The sequence below is a fragment of the Bombina bombina genome, chromosome 2 (genome assembly GCF_027579735.1).
Source record: "Bombina bombina isolate aBomBom1 chromosome 2, aBomBom1.pri, whole genome shotgun sequence".
Classification (NCBI taxonomy): Eukaryota; Metazoa; Chordata; class Amphibia; order Anura; family Bombinatoridae; genus Bombina; species Bombina bombina.
Genome location: NC_069500.1, coordinates 1128222135 through 1128248519, shown reverse-complemented (window position 1 = coordinate 1128248519; position 26385 = coordinate 1128222135). Strand labels below are relative to the sequence as shown.

General features: G+C 35.8%; 1 protein-coding gene across 1 annotated transcript in view; it reads left to right on the top strand.

Moving 5' to 3' along the window:
• The window catches only part of FSTL5 (follistatin like 5), a 1363343-nt gene that overhangs the window by 811306 nt on the left and 525652 nt on the right, over window positions 1–26385 (top strand). The window contains exon 5 of the mRNA XM_053703797.1: window positions 22718–22838. Within this exon, the coding sequence (XP_053559772.1) occupies window positions 22718–22838 (121 nt within the window). The remainder of the gene's footprint in view (window positions 1–22717; window positions 22839–26385) is intronic.

Sequence of the window (26385 nt, the reverse complement as noted above, 5' to 3'; positions counted from 1 at the left end):
TATAGGCATTTTGAGGTTTGGGAAACTTTGCCCCTCCTGGTAGGAATGTATATCCCATACGTCACTAGATCATGGACTCTTGCTAATATGAAATAAATGAATTTATCAGGTAAGTTCTTACATAAATTATGTTTTTTTGTATTGTATACATAATTAGATATTTGATGGGCAATTCAGTTGTAAGTTTAATTTCCCTTTGATTTGCCAAGCCAGTGAAGTTGATGTACTTTTTCTTTAGAAACAACTTGAAATATGTATCTACATGAAAAAGTTTGAAATGAATAACAGGAAAGTAATTTAGATGTTAAAACTAAAAAAATAGTAAGATGTTCCCTTAATTAAGCTCATGTGCTAACTGACTGTGATAGAAAATTGGGCTCTAATTGGAAGCAAATGTGTAAATATGAAGGACAGTTATTAATTAATATAAGCATAAACTGACTACCTTTCTCCGTATGATAAATGATGTGTCAAAGGTATCTTCCCTTGTGCTTTGTTAAAGAAATGTAACATAAAGAAAGAATATAAATCTTTAATAAGTGTTGAATAATAAGACAAGATAAAACCAATGAAAAACTATGCATGGCACAATATATATTACCTATACATATTTTAATAGTATATTTTACATTTCTGTTTTTATTTTTTTATTTATTAAAATGTTTTCTTATAAATGTCAACTCATTTTACTCAGTACTTATTAGTATGTTCTTTAGATACCTGCGGATTATAACTTGCTGGTTTTTCATTTCTTTATTTAGAAATGGAACATAAAGTTGTTGTTTTTTTTCTTCTTGCAGCCTAATATGAGTTTGATGTCTTTGAGCAGTTCACTTTATTTTAGTTAACGGTAAATTAATATTTCATTCTAATAAAAACTACAGATTAGACGTGTATTCAGATCAATGATAAAAAAAGTCATTTTTTATTTCTAGCATTTGTCTGAAAATGATAAACAAACAATCCTTTTAATGATAACATTAAAGGGACACTGAACACAAATTGTTTCTTTTGTGATTCAGAGCGTGCAATTTTAAGCAACTTTCTACTATTATAATTTTTCTTCGTTCTCTTGCTATCTTTATTTGAAAAAGAAGGCATCTAAGCTTTTCTATTAGTTCAGAACTCTGGACAGCACTTTTTTATTGGTGGATGAATGTATCCACCAATCAGCAAGAACAACCCAGGTTGTTCACAAAAAATGGGCCGTCATCTAAACTTACATTCTTGCATTTCAAATAAAGATACCAAGAGAATTTGATAATAGGAGTAAATTAGAAAGTTGCTTAAAATTTCATGCCCTGTCTGAATCACGAAAGAAAAAATGTGGGTTCAGTGTCCCTTTAAGATAGCGAATGTATGAGGTAAAAAAAAAAGTTGACTTGTTCATGTTGTTAAAATTGTTACTCTAAAGGTGTGAAAGGCTTCTCTGTAGTGGGAAAGGCTTCATCTTTACCCTATTAACCCTTTAAGGACACAGCTTTCAGTTTACTCAATAGTTTTATGACAGAATAATTCCGTCATATGTCCTTAAGAAGTTAAACAATGATCCATCAATGACCTTGTAAGTGGAATTATTCCTGTGTCAGACAATAAGTATGCAAACCTCACTTTTTTTCTTAGACAGCCCTGACCCCATTAAAAAAAATGATATATGTGTATGTGTATATATATATATATATATATATATATATATATATATATATAGAGAGAGAGAGAGAGAGAGAGAGAGAGAGAGAGAGAGTAAACTTCTGCTGCTGGCTTGTAGCAGCAGCACTAGCTACTACTTTAAAAGGATAGGGAGGTCATGTGCATGGGTGTGTATCAATATGCAATTAAAAACATTATATTTCCATTAGCAAAATTGTTTCTAGTAAGAGTTATTACTGTTTATCTGCAGCATGCACACATATCCTGCGAGGGCCTATGAACCAGTATTCAAACGCCATGCCTGCTCACAGAAATAGCAGTAGCTTGTATGACACAAATTACATTTTCACAGAAGCAATACACATCACTGCCAACTCTCTGAGCAGGCATGATGTCTGAATACTGGTACACGGCCCTCACAGGATATGTGCGTATACGGCAGAAAAACAGTAATAACTTTTACTAGAAGTAGTTTTGCTAATGAAAGTATATTGCAAAAATGCTTTTATTTCATATTGAAAAGAATCCATAAACATTTCAAATTTGACCTTTCTATCCCATTAACTATGACCTTTATTCTGCTGTCTAGCTGCTGGGCTGCAGCCATTAAAACACTCCTAATATGCAATAGTGAATGGGCAGTTTTTCATTAACAAACTAATTCCAAAAGACCACATTGACAAGTCAAGAAAGATTATTATTTTTTATTTTTTTGTGACAAATGATCCATGGGCGCCAATCTTCCCGGTCGGACAAGTCAGTGGGAATTGCAATCCACCATGCAAGCCTGCTGCAGATGGCGCTCCAAAGCTGAATCTACAGCTTCTTAAATGGAGCACTATGTATAATATAACAACCAGGTTCATTTTAAAATTTTCTACACAAACCTTTTATAATGTAGTGTTATCTAATACATCATGTAGTATAAGAGAGGCAAGAGAATCAGAGTGAAATGAACAGAGTGAACAGAACACTCAGGGACTGCGCTTGGGATTAGCCTAAAAAAGAGTACTTGTAATGGGTCCTAATCCAATGACAAATCAAAGGCTACAAATGTCTGTATTGACAGACAAGTATTATACACAGTAGCTATAGAAGAGGCCAGAACAGCTATATCACAAATGAGGAAGTAATATCCCTATTAATCTTCCAAATCACAGTAAAATAGAAAGCAAGGTATTATGATTCAAGCGCATCTGAACAATTCCTTATGATCACCTATTTATTATTCATTCATTGCAATACTAATGTTATTGCATATTTATATGTTAATGCACTTTTAGACTAAAAATATCCACAAGATCCATTTGCTCCTGTGGTGTAGCGTCACCTGGCATTTTTAGGTGATCATATGGAATTGTTCAGATGCGCTTGAATCATAATACCTTGCTTTCTATTTATCATGTAGTATAACTATGGATGAGCAGTATGAGTTTCATCGGTTCCTTAAAAGATCCCCTAGATCATTTTTAAATTCCAGTGATTAAACTATCACAGGACTGCTGAAGACAATGGGCTAGATTATAAATTACGCTCATGCGAGTGCATCATCTGTGCTATTTTTTTATTTTTTTTACCATCACACGCCTAGTTGTGCACGTATTACAGGTCGCAAGTAAAACTTTTAAAATTAAATTATATACAGCACCATCATAAAAAGATACAAGCTCCTAAAATGAGATCCCTAAAAACTCAAAAAAGATAGATATGAAGATAGGCGGGAGTGTCAAAACGGCTAAAGTATCTACTTATGCTAAAATATTAAAGTTAGAAATATATAGTGAAAACATATTTATTACAAAAATTACATATAATAGGGTACCCTGCACACAGATAAAAACAAATAAAAACAATGGTTGGGAGTAAGCAATTCCCCAAGATAAGTGTCCTCAAATTGGAATTGTTCAGATGCGCTTGAATCATAATACCTTGCTTTCTATTTATCATGTAGTATAACTATGGATGAGCAGTATGAGTTTCATCGGTTCCTTAAAAGATCCCCTAGATCATTTTTAAATTCCAGTGATTAAACTATCACAGGACTGCTGAAGACAATGGGCTAGATTATAAATTACGCTCATGCGAGTGCATCATCTGTGCTATTTTTTTATTTTTTTTTACCATCACACGCCTAGTTGTGCACGTATTACAGGTCGCAAGTAAAACTTATAAAATTAAATTATATACAGCACCATCATAAAAAGATACAAGCTCCCAAAATGAGATCCCTAAAAACTCAAAAAAGATAGATATGAAGATAGGCGGGAGTGTCAAAACGGCTAAAGTATCTACATATGCTAAAATATTAAAGTTAGAAATATATAGTGAAAACATATTTATTACAAAAATTACATATAATAGGGTACCCTGCACACAGATAAAAACAAATAAAAACAATGGTTAGGAGTAAGCAATTCCCCAAGATAAGTGTCCTCAAATTGGTGAGGAAATGTTATAACCAGTGGTAACTGTGGCTATAAATAAGTGTCCAAAAAATTAGTGTCCAAAAGATAATGTTCAATGAATGTGAGTGTTCTCTGTGAGTATCCTCAAGAAATGTCCAATGTGTCCAGAATGAAGATTCCTAATGCAGTGAATCCTAATTAAGTGATATTCAGTGATCCCAGAAAAAAAAAAAAAATGTATATATATATATATATATATATATATATAAAATGGATGGGAAAACTGCTATAATTTATATACAGGGAGTGCAGAATTATTAGGCAAGTTGTATTTTTGAGGATTAATTTTATTATTGAACAACAACCATGTTCTCAATGAACCCAAAAAACTCATTAATATCAAAGCTGAATAGTTTTGGAAATAGTTTTTAGTTTGTTTTTAGTTATAGCTATTTTAGGGGGATATCTGTGTGTGCAGGTGACTATTACTGTGCATAATTATTAGGCAACTTAACAAAAAACAAATATATACCCATTTCAATTATTTATTTTTACCAGTGAAACCAATATAACATCTCAACATTCACAAATATACATTTCTGACATTCAAAAACAAAACAAAAGCAAATCAGTGACCAATATAGCCACCTTTTTTTGCAAGGGCACTCAAAAGTCTGCCATCCATGGATTCTGTCAGTGTTTTGATCTGTTCACCATCAACATTGCGTGCAGCAGCAACCACAGCCTCCCAGACACTGTTCAGAGAGGTGTACTGTTTTCCCTCCTTGTAAATCTCACATTTGATGATGGACCACAGGTTCTCAATGGGGTTCAGATCAGGTGAACAAGGAGGCCATGTCATTAGATTTTCTTCTTTTATACCCTTTCTTGCCAGCCACGCTGTGGAGTACTTGGACGCGTGTGATGGAGCATTGTCCTACATGAAAATCATGTTTTTCTTGAAGGATGCAGACTTCTTCCTGTACCACTGCTTGAAGAAGGTGTCTTCCAGAAACTGGCAGCAGGACTGGGAGTTGAGCTTGACTCCATCCTCAACCCGAAAAGGCCCCACAAGCTCATCTTTGATGATACCAGCCCAAACCAGTTCTCCACCTCCACCTTGCTGGCGTCTGAGTCGGACTGGAGCTCTCTGCCCTTTACCAATCCAGCCACAGGGCCATCCATCTGGCCCATCAAGACTCACTCTCATTTCATCAGTCCATAAAACCTTAGAAAAATCAGTCTTGAGATATTTCTTGGCCCAGTCTTGACGTTTCAGCTTGTGTGTCTTGTTCAGTGGTGGTCGTCTTTCAGCCTTTCTTACCTTGGCCATGTCTCTGAGTATTGCACACCTTGTGCTTTTGGGCACTCCAGTGATGTTGCAGCTCTGAAATATGGCCAAACTGGTGGCAAGTGGCATCTTGGCAGCTGCACGCTTGACTTTTCTCAGTTCATGGGCAGTTATTTTGCGCCTTGGTTTTTCCACACGCTTCTTGCGACCCTGTTGACTATTTTGAATGAAACGCTTGATTGTTTGATGATCACGCTTCAGAAGCTTTGCAATTTAAGAGTGCTGCATCCCTCTGCAAGATATCTCACTATTTTTGACTTTTCTGAGCCTGTCAAGTCCTTCTTTTGACCCATTTTGCCAAAGGAAAGGAAGTTGCCTAATAATTCTGCACACCTGATATAAGGTGTTGATGTCATTAGACCACACCCCTTCTCATTACAGAGATGCACATCACCTAATATGCTTAATTGGTAGTAGGCTTTCGAGCCTATACAGCTTGGAGTAAGACAACATGCATAAAGAGGATGATGTGGTCAAAATACTCATTTGCCTAATAATTCTGCACTCCCTGTAGTGTTGTGAGTGTATATTTGGATATCCTTAAGTATACACACAAAAAAACAACTCATATGTAAGTTTAGTGAGATGGTCAACATTTAGTACATATGGTGCAGACCCATTAAATAATTATCAACAATAGAACAAGAAGAGGTAAAGGTTTACAATAAAACCCCATCAAAGACTGGGAATTTAGCACTCTTTTTAAATTAGAAAAAATAACAACACAAATAATGTATGAAAAAAGAGGTATTTTTAATTTTCACACTGTGCTAGGCTCAGGCCCATAAAAAGACAGCATCCAAACAGATGGATGTTGTAAATACTATGTTAAAATCATGAAATATATAATATACAATATATACATATTATCAAGAATGCATTAGGACTGGTCCATGTGAAAAGACATGCATTAGAAAGTAAATATGCTGTAATAGCTGTACCCAAATATATGATAATAGTCTGTAGATGGTAGAGTTGTCCAGGCACACAATGTAGCTCACAATGTATGCGCTGACCTGAACAGGTTTTAATAGAACTGAGCATAAGGATTAATACATATGTGCATGGACATCCATATCCTTAGTGTGGGTATAGATAAATACCATACATTAGTATATACAATCTGGGCTTAGCGTAACATAGCCTAAAAACTAAAAAATCTACACATATATAGGGTATATAGTAAGAAGCGGAAAAGCGGGTGTTGCAATGATATCAAAACCAACATAAAAGGCAAATATAATGATACCAAAGTTTGAGAGCCAGATAGATTAAATAGTCTCCTTTGTAGATATCAGGTGTCCTTTATAACCATAGGTAGAATTTGTGGTAGGTTATATTGCACATCTTAAGTCAAAGCATACATGGATATGGAGCAGATGGTTTAGCATTTGAAGCATAAGTATTAGTATTGCGGAAGGAAGAAGTAGTAGTAATGCAGAAAAGATGCAGGAGGATATCTTGTGTTAGTAAGAGTATCCCTCTGTCAACTGCACCCGTCTAGTATAAATCCTCAAAAGATACCTAGAATGTAATAGAAGCAGAATTAATCAACACAGTATTGGCACAAAAAGCAAAGATGCAGGAGGATACAACGTGTGTGTGTCTGTATCCCTCTGTCGACTATACCTGATTGCTTGCTGGGCTTTGCCACTCCTCCTTCCACTTGGCGAGACTGAACTTTTTCTGTTGGAGCAAATGATCTGCTGCATATATCATCAGAATAATGCCCCTATCCCTTGAGACATATGCCAAAGAGAGTAAACTCGTTTTGGCTCACAAGCTTTGTAATACACACAAAATTATCCGCAAGCGATCCACAAACAAGCGTGTCGAGTCACATGGAGCGGCCAGCCAATTGCCGACGCGCGTTTCACCCCCTCGTTACTAGGGAGACCGGGTTTCCTCAGGGCTTTGTAAAGTGACAACCTTCTGGGAGGTGAACTTTTCAATCAACTAATATTCATCCATAAGATACAAGTACTACTTTTCAAATTTATAGTGACCTTTAAATTTTAGACGACTACATACAGTTTCAAGTAGATATTTCATAGGAAGCAAGCCATATCAAGTCTCTCATCCATCCCATTGGGACCAATAGTAGAAAGGCTAAATATCCATTCACATTCCTTCTGGAGTAAGACTTTATCGTTATTGCCACCTCTGCCACTGGTTATACCTCTGTCTATGCCTGTCACTCTCATGCAATCTGGACTATTTTGAAAACATTCAAAGTGTCTTGCCACACTGCTATTTTGTATTTTGTTCTTAATGTCATCTCTATGTGCAAGGATCCTATCTTTCAAAAGTCTCTGTTTTCCCAACGTAGAAACTGGGACAATTGCAACTAAGTAGGTACACCACTCCCTCCGTATTGCAGTTAAAGAAGTATCTTAATTTATAGACCTTTTCAGTACAAGCAGAAAAAACTTTGGTTTTTGTCATAAATTTGCAGGCAACACATTTTTTACATGGAAAGTTACCTACCAATTTTTGGCTTAGCAGCCAATTCTTTTATGGAGTAATAAATCTGCTTCTCACAATTTCATCTTTTAGATTGGGTGCTCTTTTTGCTGTTAATGTTGGAATTATTCCAACTTCCTTCACTACATTCTCATCATTGAGTAGAATTTTCAAATTCTTTTTAAGAATCTCTCTAATTCCACTACAATGGCAATTGTATTTTGTCACTAGCCTAATGATGCTACTGTTTTCTTTGCCTTCAGGGAAACGAAGAGTTTCCCTATCTGTGTTTCTTGCCTCATTGTTGGCACTCTTTAGAATACATTTGGTGTAGCCCCTTTGCTTTAAACCTGTCTATCATAAGGGCCGCATGTTTATCATATTTCGATTTTGAAGAACAGTTCCTGTGAAGACGCAGAAACTATCCTTTAGGGATACCTTTAATTAAATGATTCAGGTGATGGCTCTCTGCTAGTAGAATGTTATTTGTTGTAGTTGCCTTGCGAAAATTTTCAGTCACTAAGACATCATTTTCAACCTTTATATCAATGTCTACGAATGAAAGGTTGGTCTTACTAGAATTAACAGTGAGAACAATGTTTCTACTATTTGAATTCAGATCCTCAACAAAAGGGTTTAGTTCAATTTGAGAGCCTTCCCAGATAACAAATATGTTGACCACATAGCGAAGCCATAGGTGGACTTTTTCATATAAGGTTTTTTTCTGATATACTTCTTCCTTTTTCCAGGCTCCAAGATGGAGGCATGCATATGTGGGGGCACAAGTTGCCCCCATTGCAGTACCTCTAACTTGTCTGTATATCTTATTGTCAAATGTAAAAACATTGTTCTCAAGCACAATTTGTAGCAGGTCAATAACAAAGTCAGTGTGATTACTAAAGGCCATTCCTCTAGAATCCAAGAAATGCTTTGCTGCTCAATTCCTATATTATGCGGAATGGACAAATAAAAACCCTCCACATCTAAAGAAACTAAAAGTGCATTATGTGGTATGGAGAGACAATCAATTTTCCTCAAAAAATCTGCAGTATCTATCACGTAAGACGGCATAATACTCAGAAAGGGTTTTAGGAAGAAATCAATATAGTTGCCAAGATTTTCTGTCACACTACCAATTCCTGATATTATTGGTCGGCCGGGGGGATTCTTCAAGTTTTTATAGACTTTGGGGATACAGTAGAAAACTGGCGTTATTGGAAACTAATTAAATAAGTACTTAAACTCAGCAGTGTTAATTGTGTCGCTGCATTTTGCATCATTAAGTTTATTAAAGATTAGAGATTGAATTGTTGGTATTGGATTTGACATTAGTCATATGTATTGATCTTTGTTAAGAAGTTTTCTTTTGACTTCAAGAACGTAACTAGTCTGATTCCAAAGGAGTACATTGTCCTCCTTGTCTGCTGATTGTATCACCACATTATATCTGCTGCTATTAGTTCATTAAGCGCTTTTCTTTCAGATTTGGTTAAGTTGTCATCAACTATATTTGTAAAAGTCATGCTACGTATGTCTTTTTCTACCTGTCTTACAAAAATGTTCACTACTGGAACTGTGGAGAGTTGTGGCATAAACATAGATTTCGGTCTAAAATCTGAAATTACTTTAGTTTGAATTTGAAAAAGTGAGGAGGTTGGGGGGGATTGGGTTGCGTCAGTAGTATTGGATAGTAAGAGTTCTTCTAAGTCATGCAAAGCCAACCTATCCTCTCTACTCAAAGATAGGTCATCAATAAGGTTCTTACTTTTTCCTTTGAACATTTGTGATAGGACTATACGCCTAGCAAAGCCATATAGATCTTTTATGAATTCAAATTTATTGAATCAATTTGTGGGGCAAAATGACAAACCCTTTTTAAGAACACTTATATGCGCCTGGTTTAGACTAAAGGAGGACAGGTTAATTATTTGCAAGTCGTCAACAGGGGTATTTAGAAGCCCCTCCGTCCTCTGTACCTCCTGGGATGTCCCCTCTGTCCTCTCTCCTGACTGTAATCTCTCTGTCTGTTCTGCCTGAAGGGATATCTCCTCCCTCCGGAGTTCATATTCCCTCCTCCTGTGTCTTTTTCTGCCCCCTCTCCTCCTGTTGTTCCGGTTAAATTTTCTCCCTGCCCGTTTTTTGACATATGAGCATCTGGTTCTATATCAGACCCGTCTGTTCCTGAGTCATAGTACCCCCTCACAGTTTGATAGTTATATACACATTTCTTTACGTAGTCATCATTATCTCTAGCTAATTTTCTACTTTTCCTCATTTTGATATCTGTTTGTAGTCTAGCTAGTTGTTCCTGTATCTCACTATTCAATTTACCAAAGTTAGGATTTTGTTCAAAAGTATTCACATCTTTAAGAGCTTCTTCAGCAAGTTGTTTTATTTTTTCAAATCTCTCTTTATTTCTAGTTACCATTTTTTTTCATTAGAATAATAGAGCAATCTGAGAAACTGGAGTTCCAGTCTTCCATAAATCTTTCACCTTCCTCATCTTCTCTAAGGTTAGTGCCTAGGTCTAATCGTAGTCTCAGACCTCTAGGTATAATATCATTCTTAATATAGTTTTCCAAACTCGCTGTTTCAGCCCTCAATTAACTTGTTTTATTAAGAGGTTTTTTTATACTCCTTGAACGCAGAGAAAACATTCAGTGGATTTACCTCAGAGCTGTTACCATTTAGGGTGCTAGGCATAGACAGAGAGGCAAAGAGGTCTGCCTCCCATGTTTCGTCAGATAAAACAAAGGCCATTTTCTTAGAAGCTAACAATTTAGAGCCCACAGAGAAAACACGGTGTGTAAAAACAAATCACCTAAATTTCAAAAATGTAATTCAAGTCAAAGCAACTTCATCCACAGGAGAACCACAGTAAGGACAATAGCCCAAGTCTAGTGGTAAAAATTAGAACAAATTTAAAAAAAATGGATGGAAAAACTGCTATAATTTATATAGTGTTGTGAGTGTATATTTGGATATCCTTAAGTATACACAAAAAAAACAACTCATATATAAGTTTAGGGAGATGGTCAACATTTAGTACATATGGTGCAGACCCATTAAATAATTATCAACAATAGAACAAGAAGAGGTAGAGGTTTACAATAAAACCCCATCAAAGACTGGGAATTCAGCACTCTTTTTAAATTAGAAAAAATAACAACACAAATAATGTATGATGAAAGAGGTATTTTTTAATTATCACACTGTGCTAGGCTCAGGCCCATAAAAAGACAGCATCCAAACAGATGGATGTTGTAAATACTATGTTAAAATCATGAAATATATAATATCCAATATATACTCTACCTCTACCTCTTCTTGTTCTATTGTTGATATATATATATATATATATATATATATATATATATATATATATATATATATATATATATATATATATATAAAAATGAAAATATACAAAAAATAGTGGACCAAAAATTGAAGAACCAAAATTTGATGAACCAAGAATCCAATATAGTTGATACCTGTAAAAACAGAATTCACATAGTGCAATACTGATAAAATAATATAGAAACTGATAGGAATAAGCTTACCCTATTTATAGACTCAAGCAGTGACTGTCTATATCGACGCATTTCGGCCCCGCCATGGGCCTTTCTCAAGATGTCAATTGCTAATATTATTGAGACTTAAATAAGTGCCAAAACAATGGAGAGGGGGGATTATGGCAAAATATTGTTACAAGCTGAAGCCAAATGGATTGTTTATATAGATTGTATATACCAAAAGGGTCTTAATGCTGATATTGAAGTTTTCCATCTTTCTAACTAACCACGGTTTTCTAATTAATCATCATTTTATAATTTCCATCCCTTCCCGTTTTTATAAGGATTTTGTGAAAACATTTTATAAAATGTTTTTTTATAAAATGTTGTTTATATAATGTTTTTAATGTTTTAATATAATACATTTTTATATAATTTTTTATGTAATATATTTCATGCATTTTTATAAGAATTTTATATGAATGTATAAGATCTTGTGTGAAGGTTTTTAAATACTTATTGTGGAAGATTTCTCTAGGTATATCTCAAGAATCTTTGAAATATAATAGTGAGCATTGCGATTTGAGTATATTGTTACATTTTGAATTATTGTTCAATTTCTTGTGAACTATCAATACATATGGGATCACAATAATGATCCTTATATTTTATATATTTATACATTTCTAATTATCAATTATAATTTTAGGATTTAATTTCCCCTATGATATTAGATATATTACTTCAATGTTGGTGGGATATCAGCACTGCTGTTACTGAATAAGTGCACGAGTGACAGGATATAACTGCAATATCCCTGGGTTGATTATAACAGATGTTGAGTCGCCAGCACTATATGTATTTTATAAACCTTTAATAGGAATCATAATAAAACAGCAACGTTTCGGGGTTTTGACCCCTTAGTCATGCTAGTGATACAAACACTTCATACTATTTTTATACACAATTCTTGGCGCCAAACTGACCTCACAGGGTCGTAATAGAACAGGTTAAGCCACCCAGAAATGGAATGAATAAAGAAAAGCTACTTAAACAGCGAGAGATGTGGTGGATACAGAGATTTAAGACACTCATCCCAAAAGGCCTAAATAGGGATTTTGATTTAGCCTGTTTTCTTTAGGAATGTATACACACCTAGATAGTTTATTGTATCCTAAAACTATTCTCGTTAAATACGAGACATTATATTCTAGTCAATTTACAAAAAAATCTAATATACTTTATACATTTTCTAAATAATTGACAAGTTGATATTGGTTCTTTTATAAGAATAATTTAGATTAGAAATTTAAGTACACAAAGGGTTATATAACTAACATAGGATAACTTATAGATCTTAGGTGATATATCTATTGGATGTGTGTGTTGTATAAAAGTGGCCAATAAGAGCCATAGTACTGTGATATTTCTCATATAATCTGTCATTTTGTATCCTTATGTTTTTAATATTAGATACTTTGCACTGTACATTACTTTGAAAGGTTATTATTGAAAATGACCATTAGGTGGAGCCATAGGACCCTGTGAGGTCAGTTTGGCGCCAAGAATTGTGTATAAAAATAGTATGAAGTGTTTGTAATCACTAGCATGACTAAGGGGTTAAAACCCTGAAATGTTGCTGTTTTATATGATTCTTATTAAAGGTTTATAAAATACATATAGTGCTGGTGACTCAACGTCTGTTATTAGATATATTACTGTTACTATTACTGATTAACCCTTTAATGACCGCAGCACTTTTCCATTTTCTGTCCGTTTGGGACCAAGGCTATTTTTACATTTTTGCCGTGTTTGTGTTTAGCTGTAATTTTCCTCTTACTTATTTACTGTACCCACACATATTATATACCGTTTTTCTCGCCATTAAATGGACTTTCAAAAGATACCATTATTTTCATCATATCTTATAATTTACTATAAAAAACATTATAAAATATGAAGAAAAAATGGAAAAAAAGACACTTTTTCTAACTTTGACCCCCAAAATCTGTTACACATCTACAACCACCAAAAAACACCCATGCTAAATAGTTTCTAAATGTTGTCCTGAGTTTAGAAATACCCAATGTTTACATCTTCTTTGCTTTTTTTGCAAGTTATAGGGCCATAAATACAAGTAGCACTTTGCTATTTCCAAACCACTTTTTTTCAAAATTAGCGCTAGTTACATTGGGACACTAATATCTTTCAGGAATCCCTGAATATCCATTGACATGTATATATTTTTTTTTCAAAGACATCCCAAAGTATTGATCTAGGCCCATTTTGGTATATTTCATGCCACTATTTCACCGCCAAATGCGATCAAATAAAAAAAATTGTTCACTTTTTCACAAATTTTTTCACAAACTTTAGGTTTCTCACTGAAATTATTTACAAACAACTTATGCAATTATAGAATAAATGGTTGTAAATGCTTCTCTGGGATCCCCTTTGTTCAGACATAGCAGACATATATGGCTTTGGCTTTGCTTTTTGGTAATTAGAAGGCTGCTAAATGCCACTGCGCACAATACGTGTATTATGCTCAGCATTGAAGGGGTTAATTAGGGAGCATGTAGGGAGCTTCCAGGGTTAATTTTAGCTTTAGTGTAGTGTAGTAGACAACCCCAAGTATTGATCTAGGTGCATTTTGGTATATTTCATGCCCCCATTTCACCGCCAAATGCGATCAAAGTAAAAAAAACGTTATTTTTTTCACAATTTTAGGTTTCTCACTGAAATTATTTACAAACAGCTTGTGCAATTATGGCACAAATGGTTGTAAATGCTTCTCTGGGATGCCCTTTGTTCAGTAATAGCAGACATATATGACTTTGGCGTTGCTTTATGGTAATTAGAAAGTCGCTAAATGCTGCTGCGCATCACACGTGTATTATGGCTAGCAGTGAAGGGGTTAATTAGGTAGTTTGTAGGGAGCTTGCAGGGTTAATTTTAGCTTTAGTGTAGAGATCAGCCTCCCACCTGACACATTCCACCCCCTGATCCCTCCCAAACAGCTCCCTTCTCTCCCCCACCCCACAATTGTCCCCGCCATCTTAAGTACTGGCAGAAAGTCTGCCAGTACTAAAATATTTTTTTTTTTTTTTTTAAGAAAAAAAAAAAAAAAGCATATTTACATATGCTGTGTTTAGGATCCCCCCTTAACCCCCAACCTCCCTGATCCCTCCCCAAACAGCTCTCTAAGCCTCCCTCTTAGCCTTATTGGGGCCATCTTGGGTACTGGCAGCTGTCTGCCAGTACCCAGTTTGAACAATCAAATGTTTATTTTTATTTTTTTATTTTTCTGTAGTGTAGCTCAATCCCCCAACCCCCCCCCACGGACCAACCCCCACCACCTAAATAACACCTAAGGTTTTTTTTTATACATTTAAATTTTGTCCCAAAATAACATTTTTTCCGTAGTGTAGCGGTCCCCACACGCTCCCTCCCCGTGCACGCGCCCGCCCGCCGCCCCCTCGTGCACGCGCGCGCCCCCGGACTTACCCGCCCACGATCCCGCCCCCCTCCACATGACCAAGGCCATCGATGGCCGCCACTCACCTCCCACACCGGCTCCCACCCACCAACGATACCGGCCATCGATGTCCGGTGCAGAGAGGGCCACAGAGTGGCTCTCTCTGCATCGGATGGCCGTAAAAGGTTATTGCAGGATGCCTCCATATCGAGGCATCACTGCAATAACCGGAAAGCAGCTGGAAGCGAGCAGGATCGCTTCCAGCTGCTTTCCACACCGAGGACGTGCAGGGTACGTCCTCAGGCGTTAACTGCCTTTTTTCTGAGGACGTACCCTGCACGTCCTCGGTCGTTAAGGGGTTAAGACTCGAGCATACTAATAGTAATTTTGCATTAATTTTCACATTATATAACCTAAAAAAAATAATTTTAGTCCCTTAAATCTAAAACTGCATTTCCCAGAATTCCATTTATAAAACCGGCAATGAGGGCATATTGCCGCCGGAAGTGACGCACAGTCTGTAACACGGGAATTGACGCGTCATCCGGAAGTGACGTAATATCACTACCGGAAGTTTAATATTGCTGTGAACGAAAGCGGTCTAACAATCCGGATTCCATGAGACATTTAATGGTATTCCAATTTTGGTCTATATTATTGACCAAAATTGGAATACCATTAAATGACTCATGGAATCCGGATTTCTTCACCTTTAAATACATATTATAGACTCTATAATATGTATTTAAAGGTGAAGAAATCTTGTCTTATGTTTGGGTTCAGAATTTCAAATGTAAAACGGTCTCTTTGAAAATGACCGATACAGGAAGTGACACAATAACGGTATCAAGGATTACCATTTTTAGTAAGGGCAACAATCCGAAATAGTGATATATGTAAGGGCATTTTTGAGGCAGGAAAAGGTCTTGATCATGATTGGCTACTACAGGCTATTTAAGTCTCAATAATATTAGCAGTTGACAATTCCTATTAGTTTCTATATTATTTTATCAGTATTGCACTATGTGAATTCTGTTTTTACAGGTATCAACTATATTGGATTCTTGGTTCATCAATTTTTGGTTCTTCAATTTTTGGTCCACTATTTTTGTGTATTTTCATTTTTATTTTTATTATATATATATATATATATATATATATATATATATATATATATATATATATATATATATATATATACAAATATATATATATATATATATATATACACAAATATATATATATATATATATTTTTTTTTTTTTTTTTTTTTTTTTTTTCTGGGATCACTGAATATCACTTAATTAGGATTCACCACATTAGGAATCTTCATTTTGGACACATTGGACATTTTCTGAGGATACTCACAGAGAACACTCACATCCATTGAACATTATCTTTTGGACACTTATTTATAGCCACAGTTACCACTGGTTATAATATTTCTTCATCAATTTGAGGACACTTATCTTGAGTAATTACTTTCTCCTAACCATTGTTTTTATTTGTGTACAGGGTACCCAATTATATGTAATTTTTGTAATAAATGCTTTTTCACTATATATTTCTAACTTTGATATTTTTAGCATATGTAGATACTTTAGCCATTTTGGCACTCCCTTCTACCTTCATTGCAAGTAAAACTTTTGCTCTCTTGCTGTTGCCACCTCTTGCAAAAAAAAAAGACTTTGTGAAGTTGTGAACGCAGGATCGTATTAACCCATAAACTTTAATGGAGCCTCGTTTTGAACAAACAAAATAACAGCAGCCAGATCACGCAAACATGAGCACAGGATTACAATTAAATATATATATATTTCTATACTTATGTATATCTGTATTTATATGTGTATATACAGTATGTCTGTAATTACATATACACAAATATAAATACAGACATATATATATATATATATATATATATAAATATTTGTATATATATATATATATATATATATATACATGCATATATATTTATATTTATATTTATATTATATATATATATATATATATATATATAATATTATTATATTTTATATACATAAAAAAAAATATTCTTTTTATTAGACAATGTTATTTTGATTGTAACTGTACTTTTAAATGCATTTTGATCTGCTTTGTGCAACTTTTTTGACTAACATAACAGTTAACCAGAGCTCTGAAGTTGTTGTAATCATTGTATCATAAAACGCGATTGCACGCACACGTTTGCATTTACTTTCATCTTGTAATACAGGCAAAATGTTACTTGTGCTCAAACGGCCATAAAAACCTGACATCTCTTGTGCGCAAATTATATCGATCCAATCGTAATCTAGCCCAATGTTGGCTGCAATCTTACGGCTAGAGTTCTGCGGCCAAAGGGGTGCGTTAGCTACGCATGCTTTTTTTCCCCCGCACCTTTTAAATACCGCTGGTATACCTTGTCTTCACCACGCCGGGTTCACCGATCCATCCACCGAAGTCTTGATCCAAGCCTCCGAAGTCTTGATCCAAGCACAAGCGGGGGCTGAAGAGTGACGTCCATCCTCCGGCTGAAGTCTTGATCCAAGCGGGCAGAAGATGACATACGGACCGGCAAACATCTTCATCCAAGCCGCATCTTCTATGTTCTTCCATCTGATGACGACCGGCTGATCTTCAAGACCTCCAGCGTGGATCCATCCATCTTCACCGACGACTTCCCGACGAATGAAGGTTCCTTTAAGGGACGTCATCCAAGATGGCGTCCCTCGAATTCCGATTGGCTGATAGGATTCTATCAGCCAATCGGAATTAAGGTAGGAAAATTCTGATTGGCTGATGGAATCAGCCAATCAGATTCAAGTTCAATCCGATTAGCTGATCCAATCAGCCAATCAGATTGAGATTGCATTCTATTGGCTGTTCCGATCAGCCAATAGAATGCAAGCTCAATCTGATTGGCTGATCGGATCAGCCAATCGGATTGAACTTGAATCTCATTGGCTGATTCCATCAGCCAATCAGAATTTTCCTATCTTAATTCTGATTGGCTGATAGAATCCTATCAGCCAATCGGAATTCGAGAGACCCCATCTTGGATGACGTCCCTTAAAGGAACCGTCATTCGTCGGGAAGTCGTCGTTGAAGATGGATGGATCCGTGCTGGAGGTCTTGAAGATCAGCCGGTCATCATCAGATGGAAGAACATAGAAGATGCGGCTTGGATGAAGATGTTTGCCGGTCCGTATGTCATCTTCTGCCCGCTTGGATCAAGACTTCAGCCGGAGGATGGACGTCACTCTTCAGCCCCCGCTTGGGCTTGGATCAAGACTTCGGAGGCTTGGATCAAGACTTCGGTGGACGGATCGGTGAACCCGGCGTGGTGAAGACAAGGTAGGGAGATCTTCAGGGGCTTAGTGTTAGGTTTATTTAAGGGGGGTTTGGGTTAGATTAGGGGTATGTGGGTGGTGGGTTGTAATGTTGGGGGGGGGGGATATTGTATGTTTTTTTTTCCAGGCAAAAGAGCTGAATTCTTTGGGGCATGCCCCGCAGTTCTAGGGACCAATATTAAAAAGGAACATTGTAGAATTAGAAGAAGTTCAGAGAAGGGTCACAAAACTAATAAGTGGAATTGATGATTTAAAGGGACAGTCTACCATCGAATTGTTATTGTTTTAAAAGATAGATAATCCCTTTATTACCCATTCCCCAGTTTTGCATAACCAACACGGTTATATTAATACACTTTTTACCTCTGTGATTACCTTGTATCTAGGAACCTTCTTCCAGCCCCCTGATCACATGACTGTGACTGTTTATTATCTATTGTCTTAAATTTAGCATTGTTTTGTGCTAGATCTTAAATAACTCCCTGTGCCTGAACACAGTGTTATCTATATGGCCCACGTGTACTTTCTGTCTCTTTATGTTGAAAAGAGATTTAAAAAGCATGTGATAAGAGGCAGCCCTCAAAGGCTTAGAAATTAGCATATGAGCCTACCTATGTTTAGTTTAAACTAAGAATACCAAGAGAAAAAAACAAATTTGCTGATAAAAGTAAATTGGAAAGTTGATTAAAATTAAAAGTCCTATCTGAATAATGAAAGTTTAATTAATACTAGACTGTCCCTTTAAACTATGAGGAGAGTTTAGCCACATTGGGTTTGTTTATTCAGGGAAAAAAAGGTGCATGAGAGGTGATGTGATTACTTTATACAAATATATTTAAAGCACATATACAGAGTTGGCAAAAGCTCTGTTTATTCCAAGGCAGTTGTTTGTGACAAGATGCAGGTCTGGACTGGGAAATCAGACCCGCCATGGGAATTTTTAAAGACCAGCCTCATCACACTTCCCACCCCTTCCCTGCCAAGAACCACCTTCCATTCAACCTGCCCCGTCCCAGCCAATATTATATACTATATTACTATGCTACAAATAATATTAGCCTTCCTATAAAGAAATATTCAAATATAAAATACCATTGGGAGGTATGATAAAATGATATGTTCATTAGTGATTTTGTTTCATTCTAAAGATATGGGTATGTATTTCATGGTACATGTTTGCTGTTTAGCTGCTTCTTACTCTTAAACTTACTTAGATTATTATTATTTTTAATCTCATTTTAAATAAGTATGCCTTAAGCTACCTAATATGTATTTTCTGTTTTCTGGTTGGGTATAAGGCACTGAATTTTGATATGATAGCTGATATCCAAAGCTAATTACCTCTTCCCTGTGTATATTGATAAGTATTTTAATGATTTACAATTGGTAAAATATTATTTCTAATTCTACCTTTAGAAATTCTAGATTTTTGTTTCTTGTGTTTCATCCACTAGATACCCTATACAGGGAGTGCAGAATTATTAGGCAAGTTGTATTTTTGAGGATTAATTTTATTATTGAACAACAACCATGTTCTCAATGAACCCAAAAAACTCATTAATATCAAAGCTGAATAGTTTTGGAAGTAGTTTTTAGTTTGTTTTTAGTTATAGCTATTTTAGGGGGATATCTGTGTGTGCAGGTGACTATTACTGTGCATAATTATTAGGCAACTTAACAAAAAAACAAATATATACCCATTTCAATTATTTATTTTTACCAGTGAAACCAATATAACATCTCAACATTCACAAATATACATTTCTGACATTCAAAAACAAAACAAAAACAAATCAGTGACCAATATAGCCACCTTTCTTTGCAAGGACACTCAAAAGCCTGCCATCCATGGATTCTGTCAGTGTTTTGATCTGTTCACCATCAACATTGCGTGCAGCAGCAACCACAGCCTCCCAGACACTGTTCAGAGAGGTGTACTGTTTTCCCTCCTTGTAAATCTCACATTTGATGATGGACACAGGTTCTCAATGGGGTTCAGATCAGGTGAACAAGGAGGCCATGTCATTAGATTTTCTTCTTTTATACCCTTTCTTGCCAGCCACGCTGTGGAGTACTTGGACGCGTGTGATGGAGCATTGTCCTGCATGAAAATCATGTTTTTCTTGAAGGATGCAGACTTCTTCCTGTACCACTGCTTGAAGAAGGTGTCTTCCAGAAACTGGCAGTAGGACTGGGAGTTGAGCTTGACTCCATCCTCAACCCGAAAAGGCCCCACAAGCTCATCTTTGATGATACCAGCCCAAACCGGTACTCCACCTCCACCTTGCTGGCGTCTGAGTCGGACTGGAGCTTTCTGCCCTTTACCAATCCAGCCACGGGCCCATCCATCTGGCCCATCAAGACTCCCTCTCATTTCATCAGTCCATAAAACCTTAGAAAAATCAGTCTTGAAATATTTCTTGGCCCAGTCTTGACGTTTCAGCTTGTGTGTCTTGTTCAGTGGTGGTCATCTTTCAGCCTTTCTTACCTTGGCCATGTCTCTGAGTATTGCACATCTTGTGCTTTTGGGTACTCCAGTGATGTTGCAGCTCTGAAATATGGCCAAACTGGTGGCAAGTGGCATCTTGGCAGCTGCACGCTTGACTTTTCTCAGTTCATGGGCAGTTATTTTGCGCCTTGGTTTTTCCACACGCTTCTTGCGACCCTGTTGACTATTTTGAATGAAACGCTTGATTGTTCGATGATCACGCTTCAGAAGCTTTGCAATTTTAAGAGTGCTGCATCCCTCTGCAAGATATCTCACTATTTTTGACTTTTCTGAGCCTGTCAAGTCCTTCTTATGACCCATTTTGCCAAAGGAAAGGAAGTTGCGTAATAATTATGCACACCTGATATAGGGTGTTGATGTCATTAGACCACACCCCTTCTCATTACAGAGATGCACATCACCTAATATGCTTAATTGGTAGTAGGCTTTCGAGCCTATACAGCTTGGAGTAAGACAACATGCATAAAGAGGATGATGTGGTCAAAATACTCATTTGCCTAATAATTCTGCACTCCCTGTAACAAATATTGAATGTTAAAAGTAGCATGCTGAATGTGCTATGACTTATCCTTCCTAAGAGATAAAACAGAGGTATTACTAATACAAGTAATCCTAATAGGGACGCTGGTATGTGTGTTAAACAGATTTGTTATACAAAGATGCTTCCCAAAATCAAATCTATCAAAGATGGTATGTCTTAACTTATTTGATTCTATTGATAAGATAATGAAATATTATCCACATACAACTCTATGCATATATAGCACAATATCATATAATGCAGACTGTATGCAGGTGGATATCTCTCTACCACATCTGAGAACAAGATGTATATATACACAACAAGATATACAGCAACAAGATATACAGCAAAATATGAATAGAGAGTCAGAGTACAAAAGAGTCTCTATATAAATATATTCCACTTTAGGTAGATGACCCAGTAAATTCTAGGTTAACGTATCTGTGGCTCAGATGTACAAGATGTAGCAGGAACATGCTGCACTCTCTTAACAGCAAAGTGTCATGGAGTCTAAAAAAATGAGGAAAAAGGAGAGGCGCTTGTGTGTACCAGTATAGAACAGGTTAATCAACCTAAAGTCCCCAGATCAGAGTACTCACATTTTTGTGGAGCATTCAGACAGTGCTATCAGGTGCAGGCTGGGTATTTAGCAGCAACCCAGCTTACTGAGACCCCCATGGCAAGAGCAGGACACTGGAACAGGAAAGTTGGAACACTGGAGCTCTGGAGCCCCAAGGGCTGGGAGTAGGGGAAAATCCACAGCTGACAGCTCCCAAAGGGAGTGATTGGTAAGTGGTGAATAGTAGGCAAACAGCAAATGATTCCAGTATATAAAAAGATTTATTTGTTTCATCCTGCTGAAACAGCGTTGTGAAGTTCTGAGAAACGTGTTGCATATATAAGGAGGGTTATTTACATACCCTACCTTATGGTTCCTGTTTTTATCTGTGTATGATTTTAAATAAATCTTTTTGTATACTGGAACCATTTGCTGTTTGCCTACTGTTCACCACTTACCAATCACTCCCATTGGGAAATGTCAGCTGTGGATTACCCCCTACTCCCAGCACTTGGGGCTCCAGAGCTCCAGTGTTCCAGCTTTCCTGTTCCAGTGTTCCTGCTCTTGCCATGGGGGTCTCATTAAGCTGGGTTGCTGCTAAATACCCAGCCTGCACCTGATAGCACTGTCTGAGTGCTCCACAAAAATGTGAGTACCCTGATTTGGGGACTTTAGGTTGATTAACCTGTTCTATACTGGTACACACAAGCTCCTCTCCTTTTTCCTCATTTTCCTCCCTAAGAGAGACAGAAACAAGCAGAAATGAGCTATTTTCATTAGCAGATGTTTTTATTTAATTATAATTGTATAAGAATATGTGTATTTTTATTGCAGTGTAAAACCCATTGCTATTCATGTATTTGTGCTAATACTACAAAGTCTACAATAACATATTTGTATTTTATTTGCAGGTAATGAAACAGGATGGCTTTAGTAGAACTCAGTATGACTGTTCTCTCTTTGATTTGGTGAAGTATGATGATTCCAATAGTGACAAACATCTTGGCTTGGATGAATTCTACAGGGCATTTCGTAAGTATATAATGTATAGATTAATACAGAGAAGCTTTTAAAGAATGATTGTCAGATTTAAAGGGCCATAATTCCCAAATGTTTAAACATTTGAAAGTGATGCAGCATAGCTATAAAAAGCTGACTAGAAAATATCAAACGAACATCTCTATGTAAAAAAGAAAGATATTTTACCTCAAAAGTTTCTCAGTAGCCACATCCCATTGTAAAGGACTTCTAAGCAGCATATCAGTATGTCTGTCCCGGGACAGCCAAAGGGTTGAGCCTCGTGCACTTTCATGTTATTTCCCTATTCAGTGTAAGGAAGTTTACAATCAAATCTCATGAGATCACAGTAAAAGAGTTCATGACCTCAGCACTGCTGATGCTGATTGGCTGCTGTTCATTTCTTTATTTTTTTTTATTTTTTTACATGCAGCTGGGCTGCAGCTGAGTATAACTTTTTACACAGAACTTACTCTGCTGAGCTGAGGAGATTGTGAGGTAAAATATCTTCCTTTTTTACATAGAGATGCTTAGGTGATATTTTCCTGTCAGCTTTTTACAGTTGTACTGCAGCAGTTTCAAGTGATTTAGCACATGAGAAGTATGTCCCTTTAAGTCACTATATTAATAATTGTTATTAATTATATTACATATATATATATATATATATATATATATATATATATATATATATATATATTGATGCTATTAACAGTCAACTTTAGTTATTGAAATATTTCAACAATTATATTGACCTAAATCCTTTTAACAAGGCTGGTTTTGCAAGTTTGCTTTATTAATCACATCTTGGCCATATCATTTGATTGTCTTTTAAGTATAACTGTTTGTATGGTCATCCAGTTGATTTTTTAGCTACTGACCAGGCATCACTAGGAAAGGGAAAACATTTTGAAACCTAACTTGTCCCAATGTGCCATCAAAAAAACAAAACAAAACAATACCCTACATTATTAAATATTATATATATACTCTTAATTGTATTTCTAGTGTGTCTTTAATACCCCTAACCACTATGGGGGTCTTATTGACCATATGCCCAACTAGTCATTACTGGATAAAGTTGCCTCAATCCAAAATATCTAAATTGCATACATGATCATATTATATAGAACCTTTTTTTTTTTTATCTATTTTGAAAGATTTCAATAAGAATTGCCTCTGATTTAATTAGAAAACAATAAAATGACAAAATGTTGTTAAACACAAGAGAAACAAATAAAAATGTATAAGAAACAGATGTAGTTAGATTTTTCAAGAATTTATGAGTATATTTTAAAAGATTTTCATGGAAGAAAAAGATATTTAGCTAGTCTAAAATTACTACATGACAGATAATTAAAGGGACAGTAAAGTCTAAATTAAACTTTCATGATTCAGATAGAGCATTTATCTAATTTGCTTTTTTTCTTGGTATCTTTTGTTGAAAAGCATATCCAGGTAGGTTCAGGAGCAGTAATGCACTTCTGAGCTAGACGCTTGATAAAGTGCAATGCTGGTATTTTCAACATGTTTATCAGTGCTTCAAGACGATTTGTAATAATTCTAATATCTTCTGCATGTGTGATACAGTCTGAAATAGCCACACAAGCCTCTTACATGTATATATTAACCTATGATCTAGATTAATTAAACCCATATTCATCTCAAAATGTATAGTTCCCCTGTAGTGAGTGGGATAGACATTTACATATGTATTTATTTGCTTGTGCGGTAACCTGATGCGCGCAAAAAGCCAAACTTTGAATATATTGCGAATGTGTTACTGTATTCCCCCATATAAATCAATGGAGCAAACCTGATCACGTATTCTCAAGTCTGCTAACTGACATGAAAATAGGAATATTCCACATTCCAATTTTCTTCACATAGTAGAATATGTTCTATTTATTTATAAATACATATTTCTAACTATATTGCATGTTTTTTTGGTAAAATATACATCTATACCTGCAGTAGATATATATAGATTATATATGGGTATATTTATATTTTTATTTATAAGCATCCAAAAAGAAAAGCACTCACCGGGTCTTATTCAGCAAGAAATACTTTTAATTTGTGACGTTTCGGGGTTGCCCCCGTCCTCAGACAACAATTACAGGTACATACATTTACTCACCCTTTATAAACAAACCCGCTCCCAAGTGCAATCCCGCCGGCGGCGTACTGGAAGTCAGCTGCCGTGCGCAGAACCCTACGTCACCGGTTGCCATAGCAACCAGGACGCCTCCCGGCGGAATCCCTGTTATAATAAAACTTAAAATGTGCATTATTTACAGAAGGCTCTACAGAAATTATATGCTGGGAAAACAACATTTTGAAATAATGGGCATAGACATCCTGGTAATAATAAATACCTAAACGGGGAAAAAAATTATATTATATCCTAACACCGTAACAAACAAAATGAGCTAAACAAGCCACTTTAAATGTACTATATATTAAGTCTCAAGCCACATAACCTAAGGAATAGCATAGTATCATAATCCATGAATCTGGGTTCAGAAATATAACCCAAAAATAAAAAATAAAAAACATAAAAGTAAAAATAAAATAATCATAAAAATAAAAGGATACATAAAGAACGAAGAGAGAAATCACCAAGTGAAAAAATAATAAAAATAATAAATGAAAAAATATATAATAATAAATAAAAATAAAAATAAATATAAAAATACACATGTAAAATTAGAAATAAAGAAAAGAAATGAAATAAACTAAAATAATAAAATGAAATAAAATGAAATAAAATAAAAGTGAGTAAAAACAAAAAGTAGAAGAAAGCTAGAATAAGAATAAGAGAAAAAGAATAAAAAGAAGAACCAAGAAACATGCAACTAAATGATATCGAAGGAGGTATTTTACAGAAAACAATGCCAATCCAAGTTGACATTCAGGCCCCGTGGGGCCATAGTGCCCAGATTGTAAATCCATTTAGATTCTCGCTGTAGTAATATTCTTCCTCTGTCACCCCCTCTTGTAAGAGGGGGCACATGATCAATAATGATATACTTTAGATCAGCGACTGAATGTTTCAATAAGGCAAAGTGCCTGGCCACTGGTTGCTCAGAGTCACCACGATCAATAGCTGTTCTTATCGCTGATCTGTGGTTGGCCATTCTTGTACGAAGGTCGTCCACAGTTTTCCCCACATAAAACAAACCGCATACACAGTGTAACAGATACACTATGTATTTGGTTGTACATGTGACCCGATGTCTGATGCTGTAAGTCCTATTCTTGTAGGGATGTCTAAACACTTTACCAGTTGTTAATCCATTACATGTTGTACATCCTAAGCAGCGGTAACAACCAGGTTTAGATTGCAGCCAAGTCTCTTTCATATAACAACCCCTGGGGTCCGTCTTGACAAGCTGATCTCTTAAGGACCTTGCTCTCCGATACCCCATTCTAGGAGGTGCTGTCCCCTCAAATGGTAGATCCGGGTCTGAAGAAATTAGAGACCAGTGTTTGCGTATACTCTCAGCAATAGCTGGTTTGTCAACATTGAAGGTTGTGGAGAACGTCATTCTATTATCTC